At 43.9% G+C, this 26,196-nt stretch overlaps 1 protein-coding gene across 15 annotated transcripts in view; it reads left to right on the forward strand.

Annotated features, from left to right (window-relative positions):
- Nucleotides 1-26,196, forward strand: part of Limch1 (LIM and calponin homology domains 1) — a 331,238-nt gene that overhangs the window by 113,849 nt on the left and 191,193 nt on the right. For all 15 annotated transcript variants that reach the window (XM_029477930.2, XM_029477931.2, XM_029477934.2 and 12 more), the window contains exon 2: nucleotides 13,443-13,513. In XM_029477930.2, the coding sequence (XP_029333790.1) occupies nucleotides 13,443-13,513 (71 nt within the window). The remainder of the gene's footprint in view (nucleotides 1-13,442; nucleotides 13,514-26,196) is intronic.

Here is a 26,196-nt window from a genome sequence, read left to right on the forward strand (position 1 = left end):
TTTCCACATCAAATCTCTCTCAGTCCCATGGAGCCTGGGATCCTGTGAAACACACATTGAGAAATGATGCTGTAAGCAGTTTTTCTCTTAGGCAGGCAGAGAATCAGTGAGAAAGCCTGCCTTCATGAAACGATACTTTAATCCCTCTACAGATGTGATGGGAAGGACTTTCACCCCTGCCCCCTCCTGCTGCAAGAGGACAGCTCTGTGATTGTGCATCACTAAGGGTCTGCTAGTGCCAGGAGTAGGAGGAGACCAAAAGTTGTGTGTGCTGTGAACCTCATATTCATTCAGGTATCCGGTCTGTTTCTTTATCTTGCTTTAGGCAAGACATTAGGCATTGCATACCATAGCATATCCAGAGACAGGCAGCAGGCAATAGTTTATCAAAGAGAAAACAAGCCCTTCTCTTCCCTCCTTCCCCTCCTGTCATGTGTCACCCAGTAGCACATGGCCAGCCTTACTAGTTCTTCTTCTAGTCTACCTAGCAGTGCAATAAGTTTGGGTAGTATACACCTTATTGTGGAAGTAGGATACCTTTCTCCCTTTTCTTGAAATGTTCATGTACTTACCTGCCTGCAGTTAAACTGTCTGGTTAACTGCCTGCAAATTTCTCAGTTCAAACCCATGTCAGTCTACCCTAGAATAGACTGGGGACAGTTATTACCTTTGCTGTAAGTCTCTCCTATAGTGGAAACAGAAGAATCTAGATGTCCTACACTGTTTTTAGTCATTATCTGGATAAATTTCTCCAGAGTCATGGTTATTTAGAGATTATCAAACAGAACATTACTTACAAGTGATCTCATTGTCCCACAATATAAAGAACACAGAGGTGAGTTCACTGTGAGGTTCTGGGGTCAGCTCACAGGGCTGGAAAAGGACTGTGTCTATTTTTTTCCTGCTTTGTACTCAGTGACATCATGTTGAGGCTAAATTCAGCCATGGTAGAAATGTTTACAACACAGGAGTTGACAACTGCTATACACCAAGGCCCTAAGGATCCTCCATTCACCAGGAAAGCTGGCAGATGTTTGGTGGAACGCTACGGGTCCTGGGCGCCCTCTCAGGCTGACTCAATTAAAGTTGTGCATCTTTGCCTAAAATGCTTGGGACCAGAAGTGCTTCCAGTCTCCTAGAGCTAGCAGGTGGCAGAGGTTTGCTCTCTCTCTCTCTCTCTCTCTCTCTCTCTCTCTCTCTCTCTCTCTCTCTCTCTCTCTCTCTCCTTCCCTCCCTTCCTTCCTACCTTTCTTTCTTTCCCCCCAAATTTGGAATATCTGCATATACCTAGTGGGATATCTTGGGTGTGACATCCCACTAAACCTGAAATTTATTTGTTCCATGCCCACCTACTCATAACTGTAAGACAATTGTATGCAGTCTTTTTAGTGTGCCTACATTTTGGCTATGAGCCATCACATGATATCAAGTGGGAAACTTTCTCATTGTGCCTTTGGGTACACCAAAAAATGGGATTTGGGATCATTTAAGATGATGGATACTTCAGCCAAGTGCCCCTTACGATCCCACAACTGTAACTAAAAGGCCTTTGAGACATTTTACCCTTTATCTCTTTAAGAAAATTTTATCCTCTAGCAAAATGTACAGTGGGGTAAGAGTGCAAGGTCTTAACACAACAATTCCCAACCTTCCCAATGCTGTGACCCTTTATTACAGTTCCTCACATTGTGGTGACCCCCAATCCTAAAATTATTGACATTGTTACTACATAACTTTAACTTTGCTATGGTTATGAATCACAATGTAAATATTTTTGGAGATAGAGGTTTGCCAACGAGGTTATGAACCACATGTTGAGAACCGCTGTTCTAGTATTTGTCAGTTAAACATAGACCTCACCAGTTGGGTTCATTAAGCACGGTCTGCTTGTGTCTTCTTTAATTTCACTGGCATGGCATAATGCTACATCATGGTCAAACACTTCTTTGTGACTTGAGATGAGCCTTCTTTCTCCTTGGCATGCATACACATTATTTAGACATGGAGGTAAGGGGAGCCAAGTTTAGTGATGGAACTAAACGCACTCTGCTTTGTGGAAGTCAAGATGGATGCTGTTTTACTGGGTGGCAGACACTTCACTGGTGGCTCAGTGAGACCCCATGATGGATGGTGGCTCAGCAGATTTGGATTTCCACCTGGCATCTTCATCACAAAGCAGCCATGAGAATAGATTTCCTATACTAATGCATTAAAGAACCAGTGAAATGCTGGGTGGTGTCGTACACTTTTGATCCCAGCACTCGGGAGGCAGAGGCAGGCAGATGTCTGAGTTTGAGAACAGCCTGGTCTACAGATCGAGTTCTAGGACAGCCAGAGCTACACAGAGAAACCCTGTCTTGACCAATAATAACAGAACTATTGAAAGATGAACAGATGACTTGTTTCATAAACGGTACTGGCTGTAAGTGAAGCATCTTGCCTTCCTTGTCTTTGTCTGTATCCTCTATAAATGCTTATTTCTTCCTTTCTCATTACACAGGGGGTCAAGCTGTATATAGAATTATTTAAGATGGATTACTGGATACCTGTTGTGATTTTCAAAAGGCAGAGATAAAAATCTAGCAGCATCACAGAGTCTTTTATTATTTTATCACTATGGTATTGGGGAAATTCATGATACATGCCCATACATTTTAGTAGTTTTCTGAATTTAAGGGTTTATTTTCTTACTCCCCATTTAGAGCAAAAGGCGTTGTGAGTTGGAAAATGTTGACACAGACAGTGGAGAGTCAGGTTTTCATTATAATTTAGCAGCATTGCCTAATAGCTGGGAGCATCGGTCAGGAGTCAGAGCTCTCTGCCTGTTATCCTCTGCCACCTGCTAGCTCTAGGAGATTGGATAAATTGTTTAATGGTCTACGGTTCAGCTTCTTCAGCCTGCAGCGGGGATAATGATAACACTTGCATCGGGGCTCTTGATGACCCACTGAGTACTTAGGGAATATCTGAAGAAAGATCTCTTCATGAACAGACCCCCATGAGCCCACACAACGGTTTAGTAAGCAATAGGGAAGCAGGACTTTCAAAAGAGTTTGTATGGGTAGGCAAAGGTGAGTGAAGCTAATTAGCCTCACTTATCTCCTCCTCTGGCCCTGGAGGCCTTTGTCCCTGGTCTCTTCTGCATAACCAGCCAGCGGAGTTGTGACCACAGCGGGTGGTGCTACGGAGCTGGAGAGTTAGCCTAGTAGAAGATACTGTTGGCTATTGCTGTCATTTCAAGGCAAGAGGCAGAGGTGGCAGTGGGCTCAGACAAGTCTGTGATGTGTACACAGGAACAGTACTGTGGGTAGACCCCCATTTTCTTGACTTTGCCTTTCTTTCCCAATGCTCACTAGGTGTAGGCAATTTTATGATTCAAACAAACAAACAAACAAACAAACAAGTAATAGAATATTAGATTAAGGGGCTCTATGTTTACACTAATTTAAATGCCTACTTGGAGTACAAATGACAGACTCTCCAAACAAAACAAAACAAAACAAAACAAAACAAAACAAAACAAAACAAAACAAAACAGTGTGATTCGTTTATTTCACAAGCTAAATAGAACAATATATCTTTTTCTAGCATTTAGATGTTCATTTTAAAATACACTGTCCGGTAGGCTTGGGTGGATCACAGCCACCGACAGTGGTTGATACTGTGGTTGAATGTGGCTTGTCACCCTGCGTTACCTCAGGGCTCTGCCAACAGGAAGGGCAACAGCAGATTCAGCCCCTCAGAGCCAAAACAAACCAGTTTCCTTCACGTCCTGTTCTGCCTCATGAATTTCATTGTTATCACACAAAACAAACGAATACACAGTGTAGAAAAATCACCAATAAAAACCCCAAAACAAAAGACGAAACCCAGACACACAGCTTGGTTAATGATTTAATGTGCGTAGCCTTGTAATGACTACGTCAAATCAAGAAATAGAATCTTTGTACCCTAGAAAGAATCTTCTGTGATTTCCCCTCTTTTCTCAAAACCAATCTCCTCATTGTGTTTATGAATGTGTGTGTGTGTATGTGTGTGTGTATGTGTATGTGTGTGTATGTGTGTGTGTATGTGTGTGTATGTGTGTGTATGTATGTGTGTATGTGTGTGTATGTGTGTATGTATGTGTGTGTGTATGTGTGTGTATGTATGTGTGTGTATGTGTGTGTATGTGTGTATGTTTGTGTGTATGTGTGTGTGTGTGTATGTGTGTGTGTATGTATGTGTGTATGTGTGTGTGTGTGTGTGTGTGTGTGTATGTGAACAAGTTCCCGTCTGTGGAGACCAGAGGTGAACTTTTGAGTGTTAGTTCCCAGCAGCCTGTCTACTTTGTTTTCTGAGACAGTCTCTCACTGGGACCTGGGGCTCAGTGATTAAGTTAGGCTAGTTAGCTGGTGAGCTCCAGGGAGCCCCCTGTCTTGTCTCTTCAGCACTGAGATTATGGGCATGTGCCCCCATGCCTGGCTGTACACGCAGGAGTGCTGGGGAGCAAAGCCAACCCCTCACGCTTGTTGTACTTCCTCGACTGTGCTGTCTCCCTGGCCTCACTCATTTCCAGCTAGTCACTTCTGGTGCTGTCCCTAATTCTGAACTTAAAAGGGCTGATTACGGTACTCTGTTGTTATTCTGAGTATCCCACCATGCTCTATTTTCATTTGGTAATCTAATAACTTGTTTGGGTGAATTTCTAGTTTGGCTTGGATGCCATTTTCCATGCGGCACATTGGTGATGTCCAGAGGTTTTGTGGTCGCTTTGGGTCCTTAGCTAAAAAATCATTCCATTATTAGAATATCAAATAGTGAAATCGATCACTTCTTCAGACAGCTCTACCGTGGCTACAGGACTGTGTGTACTTGGCAGAGCCTTCAGTCTCGCTCTTTGCCCAGCATCAGGAAGTCAAGGCGCTGACCCCTTCTTCCTCTTCATCATCACTGTTAGCGTCATGTCCATGGCTGGCTGGCCAGGTTCTGGGTTGTGAGTGAAAGAGTGGGTGAGTTGACAGACCTCTGGTGACTGATGATGAGCTGGCAAACGCCTGTCCTCAAATAGGAAAAACACTCCTAGAGAGGAACAGGAAGGCCCCAGATGGGCTGTTGATGAACACTTGCTCTGGGCTGCTAAAGTACATTTCAGTCCTAGAACCCAAACAGCATTTTATTATCAACATTTTAAAACATATGGAAGGGATGGAAGGAGGGGAAAGAAAGGGAGGAGGGAGAGAGAAGAAAGGGGGAGGAGAAAGAAAGGGTTCAGAAGGGAGGGAAGGAAGGAGAAAGAGAAAGGAAGAACAGAGGGAAGTAGGAAAGAATTCCATGAGGCAGGATCCAGGAAACTCATGTGCCCTCGATCAGGTTTCAGTGACTCTTGGCAATTTCTGTATTTAGTTCATACACATACATATACATTCTTAGTATTTTTTCAACAGTTTCCAAAGAAAGTGAGGGAGTCAGCTACCTGTTTCCTCTAAGTACCATTATCACTCCAGGGGTGAACAGGGGTGATATCGTAAGTGACCATTATATGTAGGATATCCCAGTTGTGCCCTGGATGTCACCCAAGGGTTTTTTTTTTTAAATCATTATCTTACAAAGACATATATATTACACATTGTCATGATGCTTTTGGGTCTCTTATTTAGGAATATCAGTCTTTCCTTTTTCCTTCATGACAAAGACTTTTTTTTTCTTTTAGAAGTCTGGTTTTCTTATAAACATATCTTTTTGTGGGGGGCAGGGTTTGCACGGCTGTCTCCTTTAGTCCTGTCAATATGCTTAGAGACTCTCTCATTGGCTTCAATAACAGCCTGATATTGTGCCCAGCATCCATCTTTCCCAGGGTAGAGTTGCATTTCTGAATACAAATGGAAGCCCCATGGCTGTTAGATACTCTGGTTGTAGAATTCCTTTCTTTTAGCTGTGAATTCTGAGAAACAAAACCATGAGAGAAATAGTATTTTCCCTGTTTCAGAAGGCATGAAATGCTCCACCAGAGAGTATCTACTCTACTTCCTGACCTCCCACAACCAAGAAAAACAGGCTCCTACAGGCACCTTCTTAAAGACCATGAAGCAGGTTTGGAGGAGTGAAGCCCCCAGATCACTGCTTGTGAGCTTCAAACCCAGATCTGCCTAATTCAGTGGCTTTCTGCTTCACTGTAACAGTTTTGCCAGATTAAGCCCAGAACTGCAATGTTTATTGAAGAAACAACACAATACCCAGGTAGAAATAACCATGGCGTCATGAACTCACAGGAGACAACACACTTAGCTCACAGCACCCTCCTGGCCCATTTCTTTCTGGACTCTTCTTTCTCGCCAATCTGTCACTAAGGCTTTCAGCTTTGGTGGAACTCCTTGTGTGTGTTGTCTGTCTTTCTCTGCAGCTTCTGTCACCCTGTCTGTATGGGACAGCTTGAAAATGTGCAAACACAGTCAGCTGAACCCACGCACACGTGTCTGCACTGACCCATTTTCTGCATCCAGATCGTACAATGCTTCGATCGGGAGACTGAGTGCTCCCAGGATACTTTTCAGCATCAGCTGTATTCTTAATTAGATTTTTTTTTTTTTTTGGAGGCGCTGTCAATCTGTGGCTATAAACAGCGCCTTCTGGTTTTCCGATGACATGATGAAAATATAAATGGATCTTGCAGATTGCATTTTATTATCTTCAGTATTAAGCACTCAGAGCTGGTGCTAGCGGGACTCGTGGTCTGATATTGCTGATTAAATAACTTCAGTTCTGGGCTTCTGTGCTGTTTCACTGTCAAGCCAAACTGAATCAATACAAGGAGCTATTATCATTGAACAAAGTATAGCAATCTAACTGGCCGCGGGGGCCTCGGGGATTTGAGCACAGTTCGATGGGACCGAGGTGAAAGGGGAGCCGGTCTGTGTCACCTTTGCTGCTGACTTGTCCACGTAGCCTTGCACGAATCCCTTAGTTTGTAGGACCTTGTTTTACTCACCTGTCATGTAAAAAAGCATTTTCTATAATGGGCTTTAATCTAGTGTGAAGTGGGGGATACGGGTGGGAATTTTCGAAAGATCTCAGGATGCTGTGCGGGTGTTGATTTGAGCAGGGCGCCATGGGCGGACATGACAGTTGTTTTGCGTACAAATAAGCTATGGCAGCTTGCCTCATGGTTACTATGTAGAGACAGGAAAGGCAGGTCTGAAATCTGTTTCAGAAAGAGAGCTTTGCTCTTCCTGGAGGCTTGAATTCATCTCTGTGTTATTGGAGGAGGTGATGCTATTCATCGATGTGAAGACCAGAGATGGATCAAGTTGGACTGGGGGGGGGGGCAAACATTAAGATTTTGTCAGCCTTACTCGTGTGTGTGTGTGTGTGTGTGTCTATGTGTGTGTGTGTTACCCAACAGGAGATTTTTAATGAGAAACTGGAGATTTTATTTGGTCCTTGAAGGCCCCAGAGCCATGTATAAAAATGCATGAATTCTCCTCATACATATGACATAAAAGGATAGGACTTACCTGGGGAAGGGAGGGTGAGGATGTAGAAAGAGAAGACAGGGAAAGGCTCCTTTATACTTTCCAGCTAATGAGGTAGAAATCCTTAATGCGGTGGAAAGGCTAGTTTACGTAATGAGGCAGAAAGAAACCCAGGAGCATGAAGTGGTGGGGGAAGCCAATGGATCTCAGAAGGATGGGGTTGTTGCTCAAGCTGCTACAACATTGATTAAGATCATTAGGCAGTGTGGCAATACCTGCACATCAGTGGAGAGCCGGCGAGCCCCGCCTCACATATGATCAGGGAGGGAAAATAACCACAGAGGACTAAAAGGAAAAATAAAAGCAATAACAATGAAGTGAAGGTGGCCACTGCAGTTGCATTACCTTGGGCCCATGCCGTGATGAGATGTGTTGAGTTCTTGCTTTGGTCAGGCATGGTGTTAGGCTTTTGTGTGCTGCTTTGATTCATCCTCATGCGAACCATTGGAATAAGTACTGTTCCCATGTCTTCAGAGGGGAAGGCAAGGGTGGATAGAGATCCATGAACTTGCCTAAAGTGATTGAGTTCAAGTTGCCTCAATTGTAACTGGTCACCTTCTAAAGACTTTCCATCAAATTAAATAAAGAGAGTTTGCAAATCTTCAACCTTAGAGACAGAGTGTCACACAAAATCTGGACCAGGGAAGGAAAATCAAGATGGTGGCTAAAGGATAGCATTGAATTAGGGCTTTTAGGAGAAGAGAGAGTTCATCATGGTAACAGCAGGGAAATGCTGGAAGCTGTGGACAAGGGCTTAAGGTGGAGATGTGGAAGGGAAGGGAGAAGATCCTGGGCCTTGATGGAGCCTTTGGGGATGACAGAAAAGAACCAAAGAATAAAGGCAGCCATGCTCTACTGAAGGGTAGATGGGCTGAAATGGTGCTCTTTGAAGCTGGTTGCTAATTCTTCCTTAAGTGACTATGATTTATTTTTGTTTATAAAGTACACCCTTCAAATTTTGGTTTGACTCCTAACAATTTCATCAGGAGTTTATTTCTGAGGGGAAAAAAGTGAAAAGTAAGAATTTTATTCTGTTTTATTTTACAATTTCAGCATGAAATATGCATAGATGCTCTAGATAATTAAGTCAGACTCAGGAGAGAATTCACAATGAGTTGCAGCTAAGCCTCTTCATGAATGAAGGAGTGAGGTTTTTATTATTAACAGGGTGTGAGAAGAAATCGTACTCCTTTGAAAGGTACCTTCTATTATACAACTTAAGGAAAATTCTCATGTCTATTCAAAGTTAAATGAATATCTACTCAGTATTGTGTGTGTGTGTGTGTTGTCAATAAACCAAATCTCTTCTTTAGAAGGTAGGGAGTAATGCTTACTCTTATAACCCCCAGAATTTGGAAGGCAGAATCTTTGAAGGTTTGAGGCCAACCTAGGCTACATAGTGAGTTCCTGGCTAGCCAGAGATGTGTGATAAAAATCATGTCTTTAAATCAATCAATCAATCAATCAGTCAATTTTTCAGTCAGTCAGTCAGTCAGTCAGTCAGTCAGTCAGTCAGTCAACCAGTCAGTCAATCAGTGGCTAGAGAGATGGCTCAGTGCCTAAGAGCCCTTGCAGAGTTGCTCTTGCAGAGGACCGGGGATGGGTTCCCAACATTTACATGACGGCTCACATGGTGGAGAAACATCTGTAGTTCCAGTTCTAAGGGATCTGATACCTTCTTCTGACCTTTGTAGGCACCAGGCACTCAAATGGCTCATGGACATAAATGCAGGCAACACATTCATACACATAAAGTCAATACATTAACTGAAAAAACTTCAAACCAAAAAAAAAAAAACCATAAAAATTCTCTTTTTATATCCTTGTGCTAAGAATTGTGAATATTCATTTTAAATGCTCTTTAGACCTGTAGTCTGTTTGTGGTTTTCTTTCCAAAAAATCTACAAAAGATTCATGAAAATATTTCTGAAATACTATTTGCATACATGGTAATGATTGGGCTGGAAGACCAGTTCTTGGCAGCCTTTGGCTGTTCATTGCAATTACATAATGACAATAGTAACAAACCAATTAAAGGTCTGTGGGGCTATGATCTAGAGTGTTACATTATAAACACGTCGTAAAAATGTTGCCACGGAGCTGTGTGGTTTTCCCTTTTGAATCTGGCGTCTCCATATTTCAGAATTTGAATGATTCAGAGCAATGCCAGGGAATGTAGACCTATTCAGAATTACCTTTGAGCCCCGTGGAAAGGAAATCGGATACAGATGAGCTTCCTCAATAGTTGCTCCCACTAAACAGTGCGATGACATGCTGTAATGCCCCTGCCTTCTGCTTTGGTTTAATTATGGAGGCAGATGAAGGTTTTTCTTTTCCTGGAAAACCAGGTTTTGATAAATTAGTCATTCGGTGACTTTTACTCTGCATGGTCCTGCAACAAATATTGTGGTTAGTAATGAAAGTGGATTAACCCTGCACACAAAGCAGGGGGCATATGATGCAAACCAATATGGCTTCTTGAAGGATGGCAAAGAAAGCTCTGATGACTTACTGCCATCCGAAGGATTTCAAAGGATTCCCTTGAATGAAGAGATATGTTGGGCTCACCTCTGATATGATAGTGGTGGTTGGTAGTTTTTGTCCATAAATTATAGGATTCCAGGATAATGTCATCTATACTCTCTGCCCCATGCATGTGTGTGTGTGTTTGTGTGTGTGTTGAACACCATTAGAGAGCTGTGGGAACTTTGCTTCTACCATGATGAATGAGATTCAGAGTCATTTTTTGGAAGAAATGTAAGGCATACTGGTTTGATGATCCTTTAGAGGTTAGGAGCTCCGTGCTTGAGAATAGATGGAAAACCAGGTAGAAGTAGTTGTGCCAGCATCTGGGCTTTCCATCAGACATATTTAATCCATGACCTGTGGGCCATGTGTGGCCTAGGATATCTATCATCATGACCCCACACAAGAGCACAACTTAAAATCTGAGATTTTATATTAAGATCTTTCTTTTCTGTATCTTGATTGTGACATTCTTGAGTGTGAACTTTATCGGTGACAGGACCATGTCACCGTGTCGAAGGTTGGATCTGCCCAATGGATGGAAGATGACAGTGGCTTGGAGAAAGGCGGCAGAATGGAGGAAATAAGGAACATGTCCAAAGAGTTGTTTATGGGTGTGCTTGATATGGAAGAAAGGGTTTGGCGTGGATGAGGATGGAGTTTCAATGATCAGATCAAGTGATGAGGGGAAGTAGGGGCAGGAACGGGGTAGAGTGCTCTTGACCATCTGCTACTACTCCCACCAGGCTCTGAATCTTCCTGAGTCTGAGCTTTCTTTACAAACACCCTGTAATCTAAGGGTACACAAACACACACACACACACACACACACACACACACACATGCATGAACACATATATTAATAGACTCACTCACTACATAGCCCTGGTTAACCTGGAGCTCATTTTATAGAACCAGTCTGGCCTTGAGATCCACTTGCCTCTGCCTCCTGAGCCCTAGGATTAAAAGTGTGTGCCACCACGCTGCCTCAGATCCTCTTAATTGCTCTTCTGAGTTTCCCATCATGCCCTTGTGTCTTTGGAATGTGGTCTTGGAATGATGCCAGGGTCAGTGCCTTGTTGGGAAAATTGCTAAGAATCCTAGATTGGCTGGAATCCAGGGAGAGGTTAGAAGGGTCTGAGCCGTGACTCTTAGTTCCCTGCAAAGGGACCGTTGGTAGTGGCAGTTAATCTTAATATCGATGATTGGCATTGTCATGAAGGGAATGTTAATTAGAAGTCTTTAGTCAGAGTGCAAACTACAAGCCATCGTAAGCACATCATAAGAGACACTTTTTAAAATCGCCTGCATGAGTTTGTACTGAATTAGGTTGTTTCTCTGTAACCGGTAGGTGCAACTTAGCAGTGAGCCTTTGAGCCCGTTTATTTTCTTTGTGAGAGGGAGATTTGTTTCCCTGTTGTATGAATTGTGCTTACGTCAAGGAATTTATCAGAGCAATCTAAGTTGCTTAATTTATTGGTACAAATTTGTTTATAATAGTTCCTTGTTGTGCTTTTAATATTTTTATACTCTGCAGTGATGTCATTTGCCATTCCCGAGTCTCTGGTAATTTATGTCCTGTTTCTCTTTTGGCTTTTTGTATCCCTCTCCCCCCATGCCCCCGGCTCAATCCTGCTTCAGTATTTTTGGTTCATGTTACTATTTTGTCTACAAATATATTATGATGTTTAATTTTTTATTGTTTGGAATTGGTTTACTTAGTTTAAAAACATTTGGGTATAGTCCACAGATATTTTGATGTTCATTTAGAATTGAATTCTGTTGTGGTCAGAATACCCACTTTGGATAGATGTTTTTAAGTATATTGAGACTTATTTTATGACCTAGAATTTGGTCTGGCTTGGTAAATGTTGGAGGGTGGAATATTCTAGAAATATCAACTAGGCCAATTGGGTCCATAGTATTAATCATGTGTTCTATATCATTATTCTGTTTATGTGTTTTGTCTGTTATTAAAGAGAAATATTTAAACCTCTGACTCTACTTATGATCTGTCTCCCTCTCTCTTAGTGGTCCTATCTGCTTTGATTTGTGTCGTTTGAAGGGCTTTCTAAAAACATGGTGAATGGTGAAATACATTAATGTTCACAGTATGATGTCTTGCCAGTGAACTAACCCCTTGTTATAAAGAGCTTCTCCATCCATGCTGTTATATTCTGCTCTGAGACTTCTTTCTATGGTGTTAGTATGTCTGGCCCAGGTACTTTGTGACTCACGTTAGTGCGCGTCTTCCAATGTATCTAGCACATCTGTACGCAGCTCAAGGTTAACTCAACTTCTGCTTCAGTCTCACAATCTCTGTGTTTTAGTTGTGGGCTATTCAGCTACTTATACTGAATGTGATTGTTGACATGGTCTGTACTAAATCTTCAACCTGTCTGTGTGTTCTATCTGTTCACTGTCCCCTTCCTTTCTCTCTTCTCCCTCTCCTTCCTTCCTTCCCCTCCCCTTCCTTCCTACACTTTCCCTTCCTTCCTCTCTCTTCCATTCCCTCCCCTTCCTTCCTCCCCCTCCCTTTCCTTCCGCCCGCTCCCCTTCCTTTCTCACACTCTCCTTCCTTCCTACCCTTCCCTTTCTTCCTCATCTCCTTTCTCCCCTCCTTCTCTCCTCTTTTCCACTCCCCTCCTCTTCCTTCCTCCCATCCCCAATCCTTCCCTCCTCCCCTTTCCTTCCCTCCTCCCTGTCCCTCCCTCCTCTTTTTCACCCCCCCCCCCCTTTGCCCTTTTCATTGTTGGAGTATTTTTATGGCTCCCTTTTCTTTTTTTCTTTTGGCTCATTAGACATGACTTCTATTTTTGTGTACTAGAGGTTTCTTTAGGGCATGTTTACAGACGTGCCTATTTGGTATATTTCAGGCCAGGCATTTGTATTTAGAGAATGGACAAATAAAACTCTGAGTACCTTGTTCCCTGCCAATGGTTGCTGACAGCCAGAGACACCATAAATGTCCCTCAGTCCCGTTCTGTCATTTATGCATGTGGGCTACAGTCTGCAGTCATAGTATTAAGTCTCCTGACATTAGACATACAGGGTCTTTGTGCTTGGGCAATTCCTTCTATGTGTTGTTATTGTTTTGTATGTTGAGAGTGTGTGCATCCCCATCGAAGAGATACACTGTGACCTTGACTTACTAAGTTGAGCCTGGAAAGTAACAGTCTTATCAGGAAAAGCTGACACTTCTTGGCCCAAGTTTATTTCACCTGATCCATGCAAAGCCACACCTGGGAAGGGAATTCAAGGTTAATAGATTTTCTCATTCTTGGAGTGTCATGAGTTTTTCAGGGCTCTCGATTTTTGTTTTGCTTTGTTTTTAATACCGAACTTCCTGGTTATAAAAGAAAAACTTATGTCTCTTTTCCTTTTTTTTTTTTTTTTCTTTTCCAGCAAGTCACTGGTCGAAGTTTTGGTGACAAAGACTTCCGGACAGGACTAGAAAATGGAATCCTCCTTTGCGAGTAAGTAATGCCTGCATTCCTTGGTTTTATTCTAGGGATGTACTTAATCTATCACTCAGTTTGTCTGTAAGACTTCCAGTGTAGTCTGACTTTTTTCTCTTTTATTTATTTACTTTTTCTCTTTGAGACAGGGTCTCTCCACGGCTGGTCTCTAACAGTCGTGCTCTAGACCGGCATGCACTTGTATCTACAGAGATCTGCCTGCCACTGCCTTCTAAATCTGGCCTCCAGTATTTTACTTTTGATTGACTCACAGGTTGAATCTTGCAAGAAACCACTGGGATAGGCGGGGAGCATATGTGGAAAGTGAGCGTCTACATGCAAAGGGAATCGTGGGGACCATAGTAATTGCAAATTAGATAAGGAAATAGAACTCGCTGGTGTCCTGCTCCCAGTAATTTCCCCACTTGGGAACTTGTGTCTCAATAACTGTAAGGATGCGGGTCTATCTGTGCTACAAGTAATGGGGTTTCTATCCTTGGAAATCTCAACCCAGAGCGTCTTGTAGCAAGTGAACACAGTGTTTCTGTAAATTCAGGGCATCTTAAAAGCAGGCCAGGATGGGTTCCTCACTAGCTCTGCTTTGTGCAGGGTGGGGTGTGTGTGTGTGTGTGTGTGTGTGTGTAGCGGGGGGACGGTTGGGTATGTTTCACTTGTGCTGTTGACTGAGTCCAGAATGGATAGTGATGGCAGTGTCTCTTGTGTTTTTGAGCAAAGCTCTGTCATCGAGTGTTGTAGTAAGTATTTAACCTCAGTCAGGGGTTTCTATCCTGCCTTTCATCATTCAGTTCCCAGATAAAAGAAAGACACATAACTTTCATATTTATAATAAGCCGTTAAAGTACTAGAGCTGGGCAGATATCTACCCGCTAAGCTATTGTGCCTACTTCCCTTCCAATAACCCCGAGTTATATCTTTCCATGTTCCATCTGGGCTGTTCTTAACTCCAATTAGCCAGCCCTCATGGCCATGTTTTCATGACTCACCTACCCCCTTACTGCTCTACTGCATAGGCACTTGGGGACTTAAACACTCAACTGTGAGCAAGGCTCTCTGCAGGGTTGTGTAGTGCATCACAGACAAAAGTCACTTATTGTGTAGACTTCTTTTCTACATAGCTCATGTCAGTGTGTTCTGCTGCCTCACTGCCTGTCTTTGTTTAAAGAAAACTTGGGAACCCCAGATTGCTGTTTCTATTTCCTCTTTGGAGGGGGTGCTCTTCTTGGGCGTTCCTTCCCTCAGCCCCTCTCCTCTGTGTTTTATAGCTGAACCAGAGCTCATCTGTAGGTAAGCTGTAATTAGATGGTATAGGGCCTCCCTGAACAGACAGGCTCTTAACCGCCCTTCTGTGATAGCACTGGCACTGAATCTGGACTCGCAGCCTTCTTTTGGATCAACAGCCTGCTGAGAGCTGGCAGGGTGCAGCATACTTTATGTTGAAAGAGTGTCAGTGTTGAGTATCATTATTATTATTATTATTGTCAACTTGATACATTCTAGAGTCATTTGAGCAGACAGAACCTCAACTGAGAAAAATGCCCCATCAGATGACCTTCAGCAAGCCTGTGGGGCATTTTCTTGGTCTATGACTGATATGGAAAGGCCCAGGTCACTGGGTGTGGTAACATGTCTAGGCAGGTGGTCCTGAGTGCTATAAGAAAACACATTGAGGGAGCTGGAGAGACGGCTCAGCGGTTAAGAGCACCGACTGTTCTTCCAGAGGTCCTGAGTTCAATTCTCAGCATCCACATGGTGGCTCACAACCATCTGAAATGGAATCTGATGCCCTCTTCTCGTGTGTCTGAAGACAGCGACAGTGTGCTGACCGAGGCATGGGCAGCAAGCCAGTAGGCAGCGTTCTTGTATAGCGTCTGCTTTAGTCCCTGCCTTGAGTTCCTGCCCTGGCTTCTCTCAGTGATGGAGTATGAGCTGAGAATTGTTAGGTATAATGAACACTTTTCTCATCTCTGTTGCTTCTGCTCCTGGTGTTTATCACAGCAACAGAAACCTAACTAAGTCAGGGTCTTTGGTACCAATCTTTTGTTCATTCAAAATTGATTCCAGAGAATCCTAAAGGCCCGAGTGAAGTGAGCTCTTGGTGGAGAGTTTCTTAAAAGGTCTGGGATCAAAGTACGATAAAGCTGCGAGTATCTGACACACGTCACACTACCAGAGGTATGAGCCAGATACTATACTGTTTTCTTCAGGATGTAAGGCTGGGTCAGTCCATGAAGAAGCAGCTGCCCTGGGACAAAATGGTGTCGACAGCTGTCAGACTGCCTGCAGTACCTCCAGAAGGGGATATTTTCTGCCCCACCTTCTACCATGACGTCATCATTTAGACAGACCTCTATGGCATTTCATATAGATACGAGATTGGCAGACGATGGCCTTCTATGTATGTTTGTACTGGCCACTTTGCTCAGATAGTTTTATGTGTTTCAGTGTATTTTCAGAGAAACTGGATGAGTCCCCAAAAGGACTATGGGATTGCTGTAGCCGTGAAATGCTTATTCTCAAAAGGTGACCTCATTAAGCTGTAGAGTTTGACCAATGCAGGCTACTATTTTGGTAAATCAAATACCCTTCCCCCGCCCCCCCCCCCCCTTTAAACCAAAGAGTCACTCAGGAATTTCTTTCAAGTTTCTCTTTTAACTTTTCAATTCAAAGGATTTCTCATGTATGAGAAAGCTGTAATAATATGTAGATACCTATCTGTCATGCCCCAAGGCACACTGATTACTCTCGTTTTGCCACACTTACATCATTTCTTCATGTCGACATGCCTCCGTTTGCACTAAGCATTTGAAAGGGAGATGTTTTCACCGCGAAACTCAGCTCCTAAACTGTCAAGTGTGGACCATCTAAGTGCAAGGACGCTCTCCTGGAAGACGTTTGGCCATGCCCGACACTGTGTGAGAGGACACAGTGAACACTCAGTACAGTTCACTGTCCCTATTACTGTCCGTGGAACTAGGCCAAAAGCCAATTATGACGGTGACATGGTCGACGCCCCTCTGTGTCACCATGCCCCCGGCTGCTCTCTCCCAGGGGCTGCCAGCTAGCAGCAGGGTGAGGGAATTTGCATTTTACTTTCTAGCTTCTCTTATCCAGTTTGTGAGCAAAAGCTGGGCAAGACGTATTGAGTCCCTTACAAACTTGATCATCTGTGAGTAATGAACTTTGGCTGGCAGGGCTTGGGAACAAGAATATTGCTTATTTTGCAAACAATAACCTTGACTACTGTACTGATGTCACTTCCTCGTGCGTCTCCAGTGAGCAGTGGTTCTTTCCTCTGGCAGCCTGTTTAGGACTCTCCAGGCAGAAACAGTGGGTTTCTCTGTGGCTTTCTAAGGACTGTTTTTAACCTGACTCTAATAGTATCACAGAACGCCTTCCCTGCTGTGTAACTACATCTGTTGGTTACACTGGACCCCAGCTTCTTGAAAATGCTTTGATATATAGCCTTGTATTTGCCTCACTGGGTACTGGCTTGGCACACAACGTTTGCGCTAAGCACTTGTTGAAACTGAGACCCAGTAGTAAAATCCATGCCTAGGGTATCAGTAACAACCCTCATCTCTTTCTCTCTCTCTCTCTCTCTCTCTCTCATTCCCCCCTGCCCCCCCACACAAATTTTATACAAAGAACATATTCCTGAATATCAGTACAGTGTAAAATGGAAACATTGCTCTCTTCCTTTAAGATTGGATTCTTTGTGGGACCTCAGTCATTCTAGGAGGCAAAAAACTACATGGATGCATTTTATTTTGTTAACACATTCTCCTGGAATGTCAAGTTTGAGTATGTGATTCTACAAATAAGTGACCGATAAAGAATGTCTCAGTGGATTTTTTGCCTCTGTTCTTCTGTTGCCGAAATAATCTTCTGAAGATAAGAAATCTGCTGGCCCACCCTTGTTTATGCTGTCCCTGATAAATGAGCTGCTTGCTCTAAGAAGGAGGGCTTGTCTTGGATTCCTGTCGTGATTTCAGCATGTGATGTGGTGTGAACAGATGGGACTGGTCCTCTAGGGCAGATGGGGGTTGATGGAGCCGTTCTTCCTGGAGGATTTCTTATCATGTGGGGTTCTTGTGGGACACTGTCCATGCATAGCACAGCTCTGAGTGTAGGCATTGAGGGCCATAAGCAGGGAACGTGAGAAATAACCTTCAAAGACTTTATGATGTGCTTATAGAGTGATCTCACACATGCGCACACACACATGCACACACACATGCACACATGCACACACAAGCGCACACATACACACATGCACACATACATACACATGCACAAATATACATATAAGCACACACACATACACACTCATGCACACACACACACACACACATGTGCACACCACAATGTAGTGAGTTTGGAGGGGAAATCAGTGTCTCAATAAATGTAGACATGAACAAGATTTAATTTCCAGTATTTAATAAAAGGATAAAAAGGGGGATATTGTTGTGGTTTGATACACAGTTATTCAGGAGATGATCTATCAGTTGGATCTTACTTCATCTAGGCCAAAGGAAACGACAGTCATTTAATATCATCTGGTTTTGTTTGTTTTGTTTACTTCTTTATATTTCCACAATACTTTTGGTCACAAAAACAATCAGTTCTCTAACACCAGCCAGACCAGATGTCCCATAACTTAAATTCCTCTTAAAGATAATTTTTCAATTTCTTTTATTTTACATGTATGATTGTTTAGGCTGCATGTGTGTATATGTACACATGTGTGCCACTGGAGGTCAGAAGAAGGCATTAGATTTACTGAAAATGAAGTTACAGATAGTTGTGAGCCGCCATGTGAGTGCTCGGAACTGAATTTATATTTTTCGAAAGAGTGATAAAGACTCTTATCGCTGGGGCATCTCTCCAGCTCCCTCTTACTCTTGGCACTAGCTGGAGTCAGTGCAGTGCCACAAGACCACACCCTAGTGAGTCTCACAGGCTATCGACAGCAGCTGTCTCACTCAGCTACAAATTGAACGTGCTCATGGCCTCCTGTCTTAGGTTTTATCAGTTGCTAAAGGATTCAGGGGAGTGCCTTACTAGTTGGTCATAAGAGCTACTAAGGATGAGCTATGATGAAGCAATGTTTTGGGCAAGGTGTGAAGCAACAGGCATGGAGATGCTGTACCCTCTCTGGTCGGGTCACCCTACCATCTCACAATCAGCAATGCAAACTCACTTATGCTTTAGAGAGTTTTTATGGCGGGTTTATTACAGGATCCTGCATGGTTAACTCCCCTTCCCTGTGGATGGGAGTCAGACCTGAAATTTCAGACTTCTGATCCAGCTTGGTCTTTCTCATGATCGGTTTCTACCTTTCTGCTGAGGATCACCACTCATAACAAGAGATAATGTTGCTCCCCCCCCACCCCCAGGATATTCCATGAAGAGTTCTGCATCAAAGACCAGAATCAAAGACCAGATACCAGAGCAAGCAATGTACCTAGAATCTCTACTGCTAGGGAAGTTATAAAAGTTTAAGGAGATGTATGCCAGGGACCAGGAGTAAAGATGTATGAGAAGGTTTTATTGTAAGCCACAACATCATGGCATTCTTTCGAGGAATAGCAGTGGGAAGAAGGAAAGTTTGGAGTTAGAGGAGGTGTGCTTGGTAAACACAGAAGAGAGCTGCCTACCAGTTGGTAAGGAAGGAGATAGTTCTTTTTGTTCATTCAATGCAGCATTAAAAAAATATTTTTATCCACCAACCAAAGAAAACACATGGTGGGACTCATGGCTCTAGCTGCATATGTAGAAGAGGATGGCCTATTGGTCAGCAATGGGAGGAGAGGCCCTTCGTCCTGTGAAGGTTCTGTGCACCAGTATAGGGGAGTGCCAGGACCAGGAAGTGGGAGTGGGTGGGTTGGTGAGCAGGGGGAAGGGACTGGGAATAAGGGGTTTTCGGAGGGGAAACCAGGAAAGAGGATAGCATTTGAAGTGTAAATAAAGATAATATCTAATAAAAAAAGAAAAAATATATTTTATTTTATCTTAGTTTATTTTATGCATATGGGTGTCTTACCCCTGGTGTAAAATCCCAAAAGAGGCCAGGAGAGGGCTTCAGATCTCCTAGCGCTGGAGTTCTAAGTGGTGGTGAGCCACTCTGTGGCTGCTGAGACTTGAACCCAGGCCCTCTGGAAGAGCATCTAGTGTTTTTTAACCACTGATCCATCTTCCTAGCCCTTGAATGAAGCATTTTAAGAAACCCACTTAGAAAATGTGGATGTCACTCTTAATGATAGCCCACTAAACAGTGAAGTCAGATAATCAATGAGGGAGATAATCAGATTCAGTCTCTGAATCAGAACTGCACGTGGGAGATAAGCCTCAGGTTGCCTGGAGGGTGCAATGTTTAGACAGAGAGTTTGAGGAAGTCTAGAAACTCTTTTACTGCCAGAGGAGATGAGGTAGAAAAGAAACATACTCCATACCTCCAACAGGAAGAAGAGTGTCCATGGGAAGAACTGTGGATGGACATGTTGAGCTCAAACATGGGGGGCAAGGCATGGAATCAGAGTGGGTGCAGCGAGGTAGGGAGACTGAGATCTGAAGGACCCCAGGAGCCACACAAAGATTTGGAAGTTTGATCTCCAGAGCAGAAGTGAGACTATTGATGAAGTCATCAGGATAGAGTGTATTGATGAATACAAAGATTTTTTTTTTAAGCCAATATATCTCTGTTGCGAATGACAGACCACAAGGCTATACTCTCAGGGTCCTCTGTGGAGAAGGGTTATAATTTCAGTTTGGGCAGGTCAAGCCTGAAATATAGATACACCACCTAAGCGGGAGAACTGTGGGCCTTTAGAGATTGAGGACTGGGAGCTTAGAAGGGTGACAGGAGAGCCTTGGTTAGTTGTCATGGGTAAGCTTCGAGACTTGGCAGGGTCTGAGAGAAAGCCACACCCAGAGAGAGGAGCAGAACACATCTCAGTTTGAGGGAGTTTCTCCCTTGTTCCCAGGAGAGGAGAGAGATGCGGACAAAAGGCTATCAGAGAGCTGAGAGGAAACCAGGAATGTGTGATGCCATGGAAACCTAGGTTGCTAAGGAGACTCTTAGGAAGCTAAAGCAGCCTCCTGTGTTCCCAAGAACCTGTGCAAATCAGGCTGAGGTAGCCATGCCCCAGTAGCAGGGGAGATAGATGCCAGAGGCCTTTGCTAATAAGTGACATCAAATAATCACGTTCCCACCTGGCTGAGTTAGGTTTGCCTCTTGTGTTTCATCTTCTCAGGGGGCTACTGTGAAAGAGCTTAAGTAAGATGAACGACACATGCAAGGCTTTCCCATGCCCCTGAGAAGGAAGCGGAGTTACTGTGACCTGATGGTTTGTGAATGGACTGACCCTACAGTTATAAACCAAGATGGCACTCACAGTGGATGGGTAGTAGATGAGACACCGAAACAAGTGGCATTTGGGACTGCCCCCTGAGAACTGGGATGCATGCTCATCCTAGCCGTTGGCCACTGGTTTCATACTGTTGTTTTGGGAATAGCATTGCTTTGTTTGAGATCTAGACCCACCTCTAACTAAGTATACACAACGACCTGAGCAGGTAAACAGCCTGGACTTCCCAAGCCCTCTGTCCAGCTGGCCACATGGACGGATGATGGTGGCACTCACTGTATCTTTAGACTTTGTCTGAAGCTTTTTCCCCAACCCAGATTCTCAGTCAAATCTTAGCACACTTGGTCCTCTCCACTGTTACTCGCGCTGGTCTTAGCAGGCTGGTAAGAACTTGATAGGCCTTCTGTGTAGGTTTCCTTCTTGCTTCACTGCCAAATCACAGTTGGTCCCACTGACTTGGCCTGTCTCTAGCTTTTGGGCATCAAGACTCATTAAGCCTTCGAGTTCAAGTGAGGACAGTTTGAGCTGCTCTCGCCCCTCCCCCCTAAGGTCGCTAGTGAAAAACTGCTTTTTGTTTGAAGATTGGCCTCGCTTAGGTGGGGACTAAAGCAAAGACCGAGGATCCCAGTGGCCTTCTGTGCAGAAAAAAAAAATCCCACACACGGAAACCATGCCAGGCCAGTGCACAGGACTCTCGCAATGAGTAGAATGGACCCCTGGTTCTCCAGAAATCAATAGCCTCTTGGCACAGTGGATCCTTTCAAGCCGTTCTCTCAGCATCGATTACAAAGTCTTCTTGGGGAACTCTTTGGAGCCTGCCAGCATCTTGCCTTTGAAACTAAATTGTCCTCGTCCATCTTTGTAACATTTTTCTCCTTGTAAAGCCATGGGCTCCTTGTCCCATCTGCTCTTGTCCTTGTTGAGGCTTTGGGATAACACAGATCTTGGGTCTTGGAGCTGCTCTTGATGCTGCTCACAACTGTGTTTGACATTTATTTTAGGATAATTATCATTCAATAACTATTTCCAGTATGGCGTGGTTTCTCCCACCTTGTCAATCCCATGTCTTGATAGATGCAAGCCTTCTATTGACTTAAAACAGCTTAATCTCTTGACTTCTGGAGAGATTTTGTATACATGAATTGACTTAGAATCAGGCAGGAAACTGCGGTGTGGCAGGAGGCTGGTCTGCTGCTTTGCCTCCTGGGCGAGCCCCATGTTCACTTAGGCTTTGCTGCCATTCAGAGGGCTTTAGTAGCTCCCTAATTGAAGTTCTGTAATAATTCGATCTTTTGATGGCCTCTCATGGGCTGTCAAGCTGGGTGGGCTGGCTTCCCACGACGAAGTGTGGAAATGTCCTGTCTCCACCATTTTTTCCTCTCAGTGTTTTCTTTGGTTACCCACAGGAGAGGGTCCTTTCTTAAATAGCCTACCCAGGGTCTGCCTTATGAATTATTTCTTTTTAAAGTGAACTGTAAAAGTAGACTTCCTTCTTTTTACTAGAGCAAACAAAGAGCAAAGGAGATGGAAAAGAATTGAGGCTGGTGAGTGTGGTTAGCACTGGTGCCCACTTTTCCTTAAGCTCCTGTAGATTGCTCTGGAAGGCTAACTTTATGGTGGAAAGAGCCTGCTTACCTCATCCCAGGTGGGAAGGGAAACTTGAATTCTTCCGTCCTTATCCCTCCTTCAGGACATGGCTGCGTTTCCACTGACAGGTGTCCCTGACTGACTGATTGGTAGGTTTCCACAGAGTGGGCCAGTGCTGTCCCTGTGCACTGGCCCCAGAATATGAGCTGTGGTCCCTGCTATTGGCTCTATGTCTTCCTGTCCACACTTGCTTCACTTCCTTCCAGCCCCTGGAGTGCTCTCCTTTCTGGCCAGTTTCATCTCTCTAAGTCCTAAACACACAACCACACTGGGCACCTTTCTGTCCACTAACTACCTGATGGCTACATCCTGTATTCAGTGCTTTGTGTGTGCATGGCTGAGTACACCTACAGTATAAATGGAAGTGCTCATTTCAAGTGTTCTCTCCCGTGTTTTGGGTTTGAAAGGTATTTTGGCTGTGCCTAGATTTAGTAATTAGTCTCGCACATGACAGTACTCAGGATAATTATATTTTTAGATTAGATATTCCTCAAAGTAATGACAGCGATCGCTACTCAGCCCTCTATTACTGTAACAAAATATCTAAGACAATACTCTTTAAAAATAATAAAGGTGTCCACTCACAGTTTCAGGGGTTTCTGTCCATGGTTGGTTACCTATTGCTTTTGAGCCTATGTCAAGGTTCAAAAGCCAGTTGAAAAATGAACATTACGGCAAGTGTGCAAAGTGGAAGGAACCTGTTTATCCCAAGGTGGGAGGGAAGTGGGTCAGGGGACATTGGAGAGGCTAGAATGCCAGTACTCTTCAGGGCACACCCACAATATCCACAAGTCTTTCTATAACCTCCACTTCTTAGTCCACCAGCAGCAAATAATGTCAGGCTGGGGACTAAGTGTTTAGCACACAGGCCTTTGAGGGACATTTTAGACCCATCTTTGTTTGCCCAGTGGATCTAGTGCAGGGCAGGCATATAATATGCTTTCCAAGGGGTCATGTAGAGAGAGAAAGTTATTCCAAAGTTAGCGTATTTATAGCTAACATACTAATATAACTAATTAGTAAATGCGTATTAAATCTGATCCATCTTATTCCAAAATAAATTCTAGAGCTAAATTTAAGACCTAAACTCTAAAACTCTCAGAAAGCAGGACTAACTGGGTTAGACCCCCTGGGTGGTTTGTTTGTTTGTTTGTTTTGCTGGGTTTTGTTTTTGTTTGTTTTTGTTTTACATCTAACATCACAATTGCAGCCATGAAAGAAAAAAATGTGAATTGGACTCTACCAAAATTAGTTTTGGTTGTTGTCATTTTGAGCTATGGGCTTGTCATATAGCCTAGGCTGGCCTTGAACACATTTTAACCTAACCAGTTGGAAAGTATATGAAAGGATAAGGGACCTATCTCTAGAATATGTAAAGAACTCTTACTACTCAATAACAAAAAGATGAGCAACCAAATCTAAAAATGGACAAAAGATACAAATAATTGTCAGACCTTGAAAGGCAGGCTGTTTTTTGGTTGAACCGGGTTTAAACCCTGGAGACCCAGCAGGTGTTTCTGCAAGGGGCGGAAGGCATTTGCCACGCTCCCAGACACTAGGCTCCTAACACGAGGTCATAGCTCTCCATAATTCTGTGGCCATCAGTCACATAGGGCAATGCCCCAAGCCTCTCCACAGGTAGAGTTCGTGACTACAGGTCACGTAGCCTCAAGACGGATCTCCATTTTTAATGAGGTACCTAAAGGCTTGAAGGGCTTAGCTAATTAAGCTCCCCTTCCCAGACACTCCTCCCTGCAAAAAGTATTTAACTTCAGGCTCACCCTGAGAAAGTGGGGTGTGGTTTCACTCATCACAACTCTCCACCATGACAATAAACGCCTTAAAACCATGGACTGCCTCTTCTCATCGGGATCCGCAGTGGGGAACAATGGAGCAGGTCTTCCTCTAAAGACCCGTGTGTCTAATCTCACACAGGAGGCCTCTCTGCATTCGCAGCCACAGTCTCCACCAAGCCATGCTGCCCGCCACCAAGCAAGCCAAAGACTCTCCTTCCTGTGGGAACCAGCCGGAGCTCTCTCCTCCTCCTCTTTTTCCTTCGGCCCCAGGCCAGAACCAGTCCTGTGGGCCCACACTCTGTTCTCAGTTCTTCTGCCACAGTAAGCTTGGTCTGCGATGTCCAAGAGCTAGAACCTGCTGTCCCTGGCTTCTGTGTGGCCTGGGGACTCAAGAGCCAGCTCCCAGCAGTTCCCTGGGGACCTCAGACTGTGCTTCCCCACTCCTGGAGTGAGGTTTTGCGGCGTCTCACAACCCAATGCCTGCCTGTTGGCTGGGTGTGTGCAGTCAAACTTCCTGTGTTCTGTCTCGCCCAGTGGCCCGAGCCCTGGGCCTGACAGGGCCTCTTAGACCACAGACATTTCTCCTAAAAAGCTATACACATGGGCAATTAGTTCACGAGAAGATGCTTACTATCCTTAGCAGTTATGCCCCTGCGGACATGCACAAGGGACATGAAAAGCAGATCCAAAAAAAGTCATTCACAAATGCTCTCAACAGCATTATTCAAAATAGCCCAATGGGGAAAATACTCAAATGCCCAACAGAAGTGGACGTCCTATCCACACTGTTCGCGATGGTCTAATTGTGATGTATTGACACATGGCACAGTGTGGATGAGTCACGAAGACCACACCCTATGAGGCCCTTTAGATGAAATACCCAGAAGAGGTAAATCTTTTTTTTTTTTTTTTATTTATTATATGTAAGTACATTGTAGCTGTCTTCAGACACTCCAGAAGAGGGCGCCAGGTCTCCTTACGGATGGTTGTGAGCCACCATGTGGTTGCTGGGATTTGAACTCTGGACCTTTGGAAGAGCAGTCAGGTGCTCTTACCCACTGAGCCATCTCACCAGCCCCAGAAGAGGTAAATCTATAGAGGCAGAGAATAGATTAGTGCTTTCCTAGGGCAAGGGGTTGTGGGTGGGTAACAGAGGGAAGGAAGCTAATGGCCTTGGGGTTTCTTTTTCAGGGAAAAAAAAGATTAAAATTAGTTTTAGGGCTAGCTACATTATCTTAACAGCTGTGCAAGAAGCTTAATTTTAGACTTTTAATGGTTTTATGAATTCTGCTTCATTAATAACACATACATATTTAAGCCTGTTTTGTTTCAAGAAGTCTAAAAAGTCATCTAGATGTACTTCTGATTCCATTCTATTCCTTTCTGGGTGTTGACTATATGATATGCTAATGTTCCATTAGTATTATATAACTTTATTGATGACATTGTACTGTAGGTTGATTATATTATATTGTTATATAAGAAGTTCTTGTTCAGATATAGTGTAGTCTCTCAGACTTGTGTAGTCTTGTGTACATAGCACAAGTAACAAGGACTCAACACATTCGGTGTCCACTGCTTCCCTACCAGAGCTCCTGGCTTCAGGAACATAACCTCTCCACTTTTGGGGCACAGCCCATAAGGCAGAAGGACAAGTGCTCTGTAATGGAAGCTGGCCCTGGTGTCTTTCTACTCACCCTTACCCAGTTGGTTTGCTTCATGACACATCACAGAGGAAGAACCCAGGGATGTTGCTGCCTCCTTTGGGGACAGCCAACCTCCAACTGTCCTTGGGAGAAATCAGGACAGACCCTGCTCTTCCCACCCCTCTCCCACAAATCAACAGCCACGTCATGATATGATAGCTGCT

This window comes from Mus caroli, unplaced genomic scaffold, assembly GCF_978045245.1.
Source record: "Mus caroli unplaced genomic scaffold, Mus_caroli_1 scaffold_4, whole genome shotgun sequence".
Classification (NCBI taxonomy): domain Eukaryota; kingdom Metazoa; phylum Chordata; class Mammalia; order Rodentia; family Muridae; genus Mus; species Mus caroli.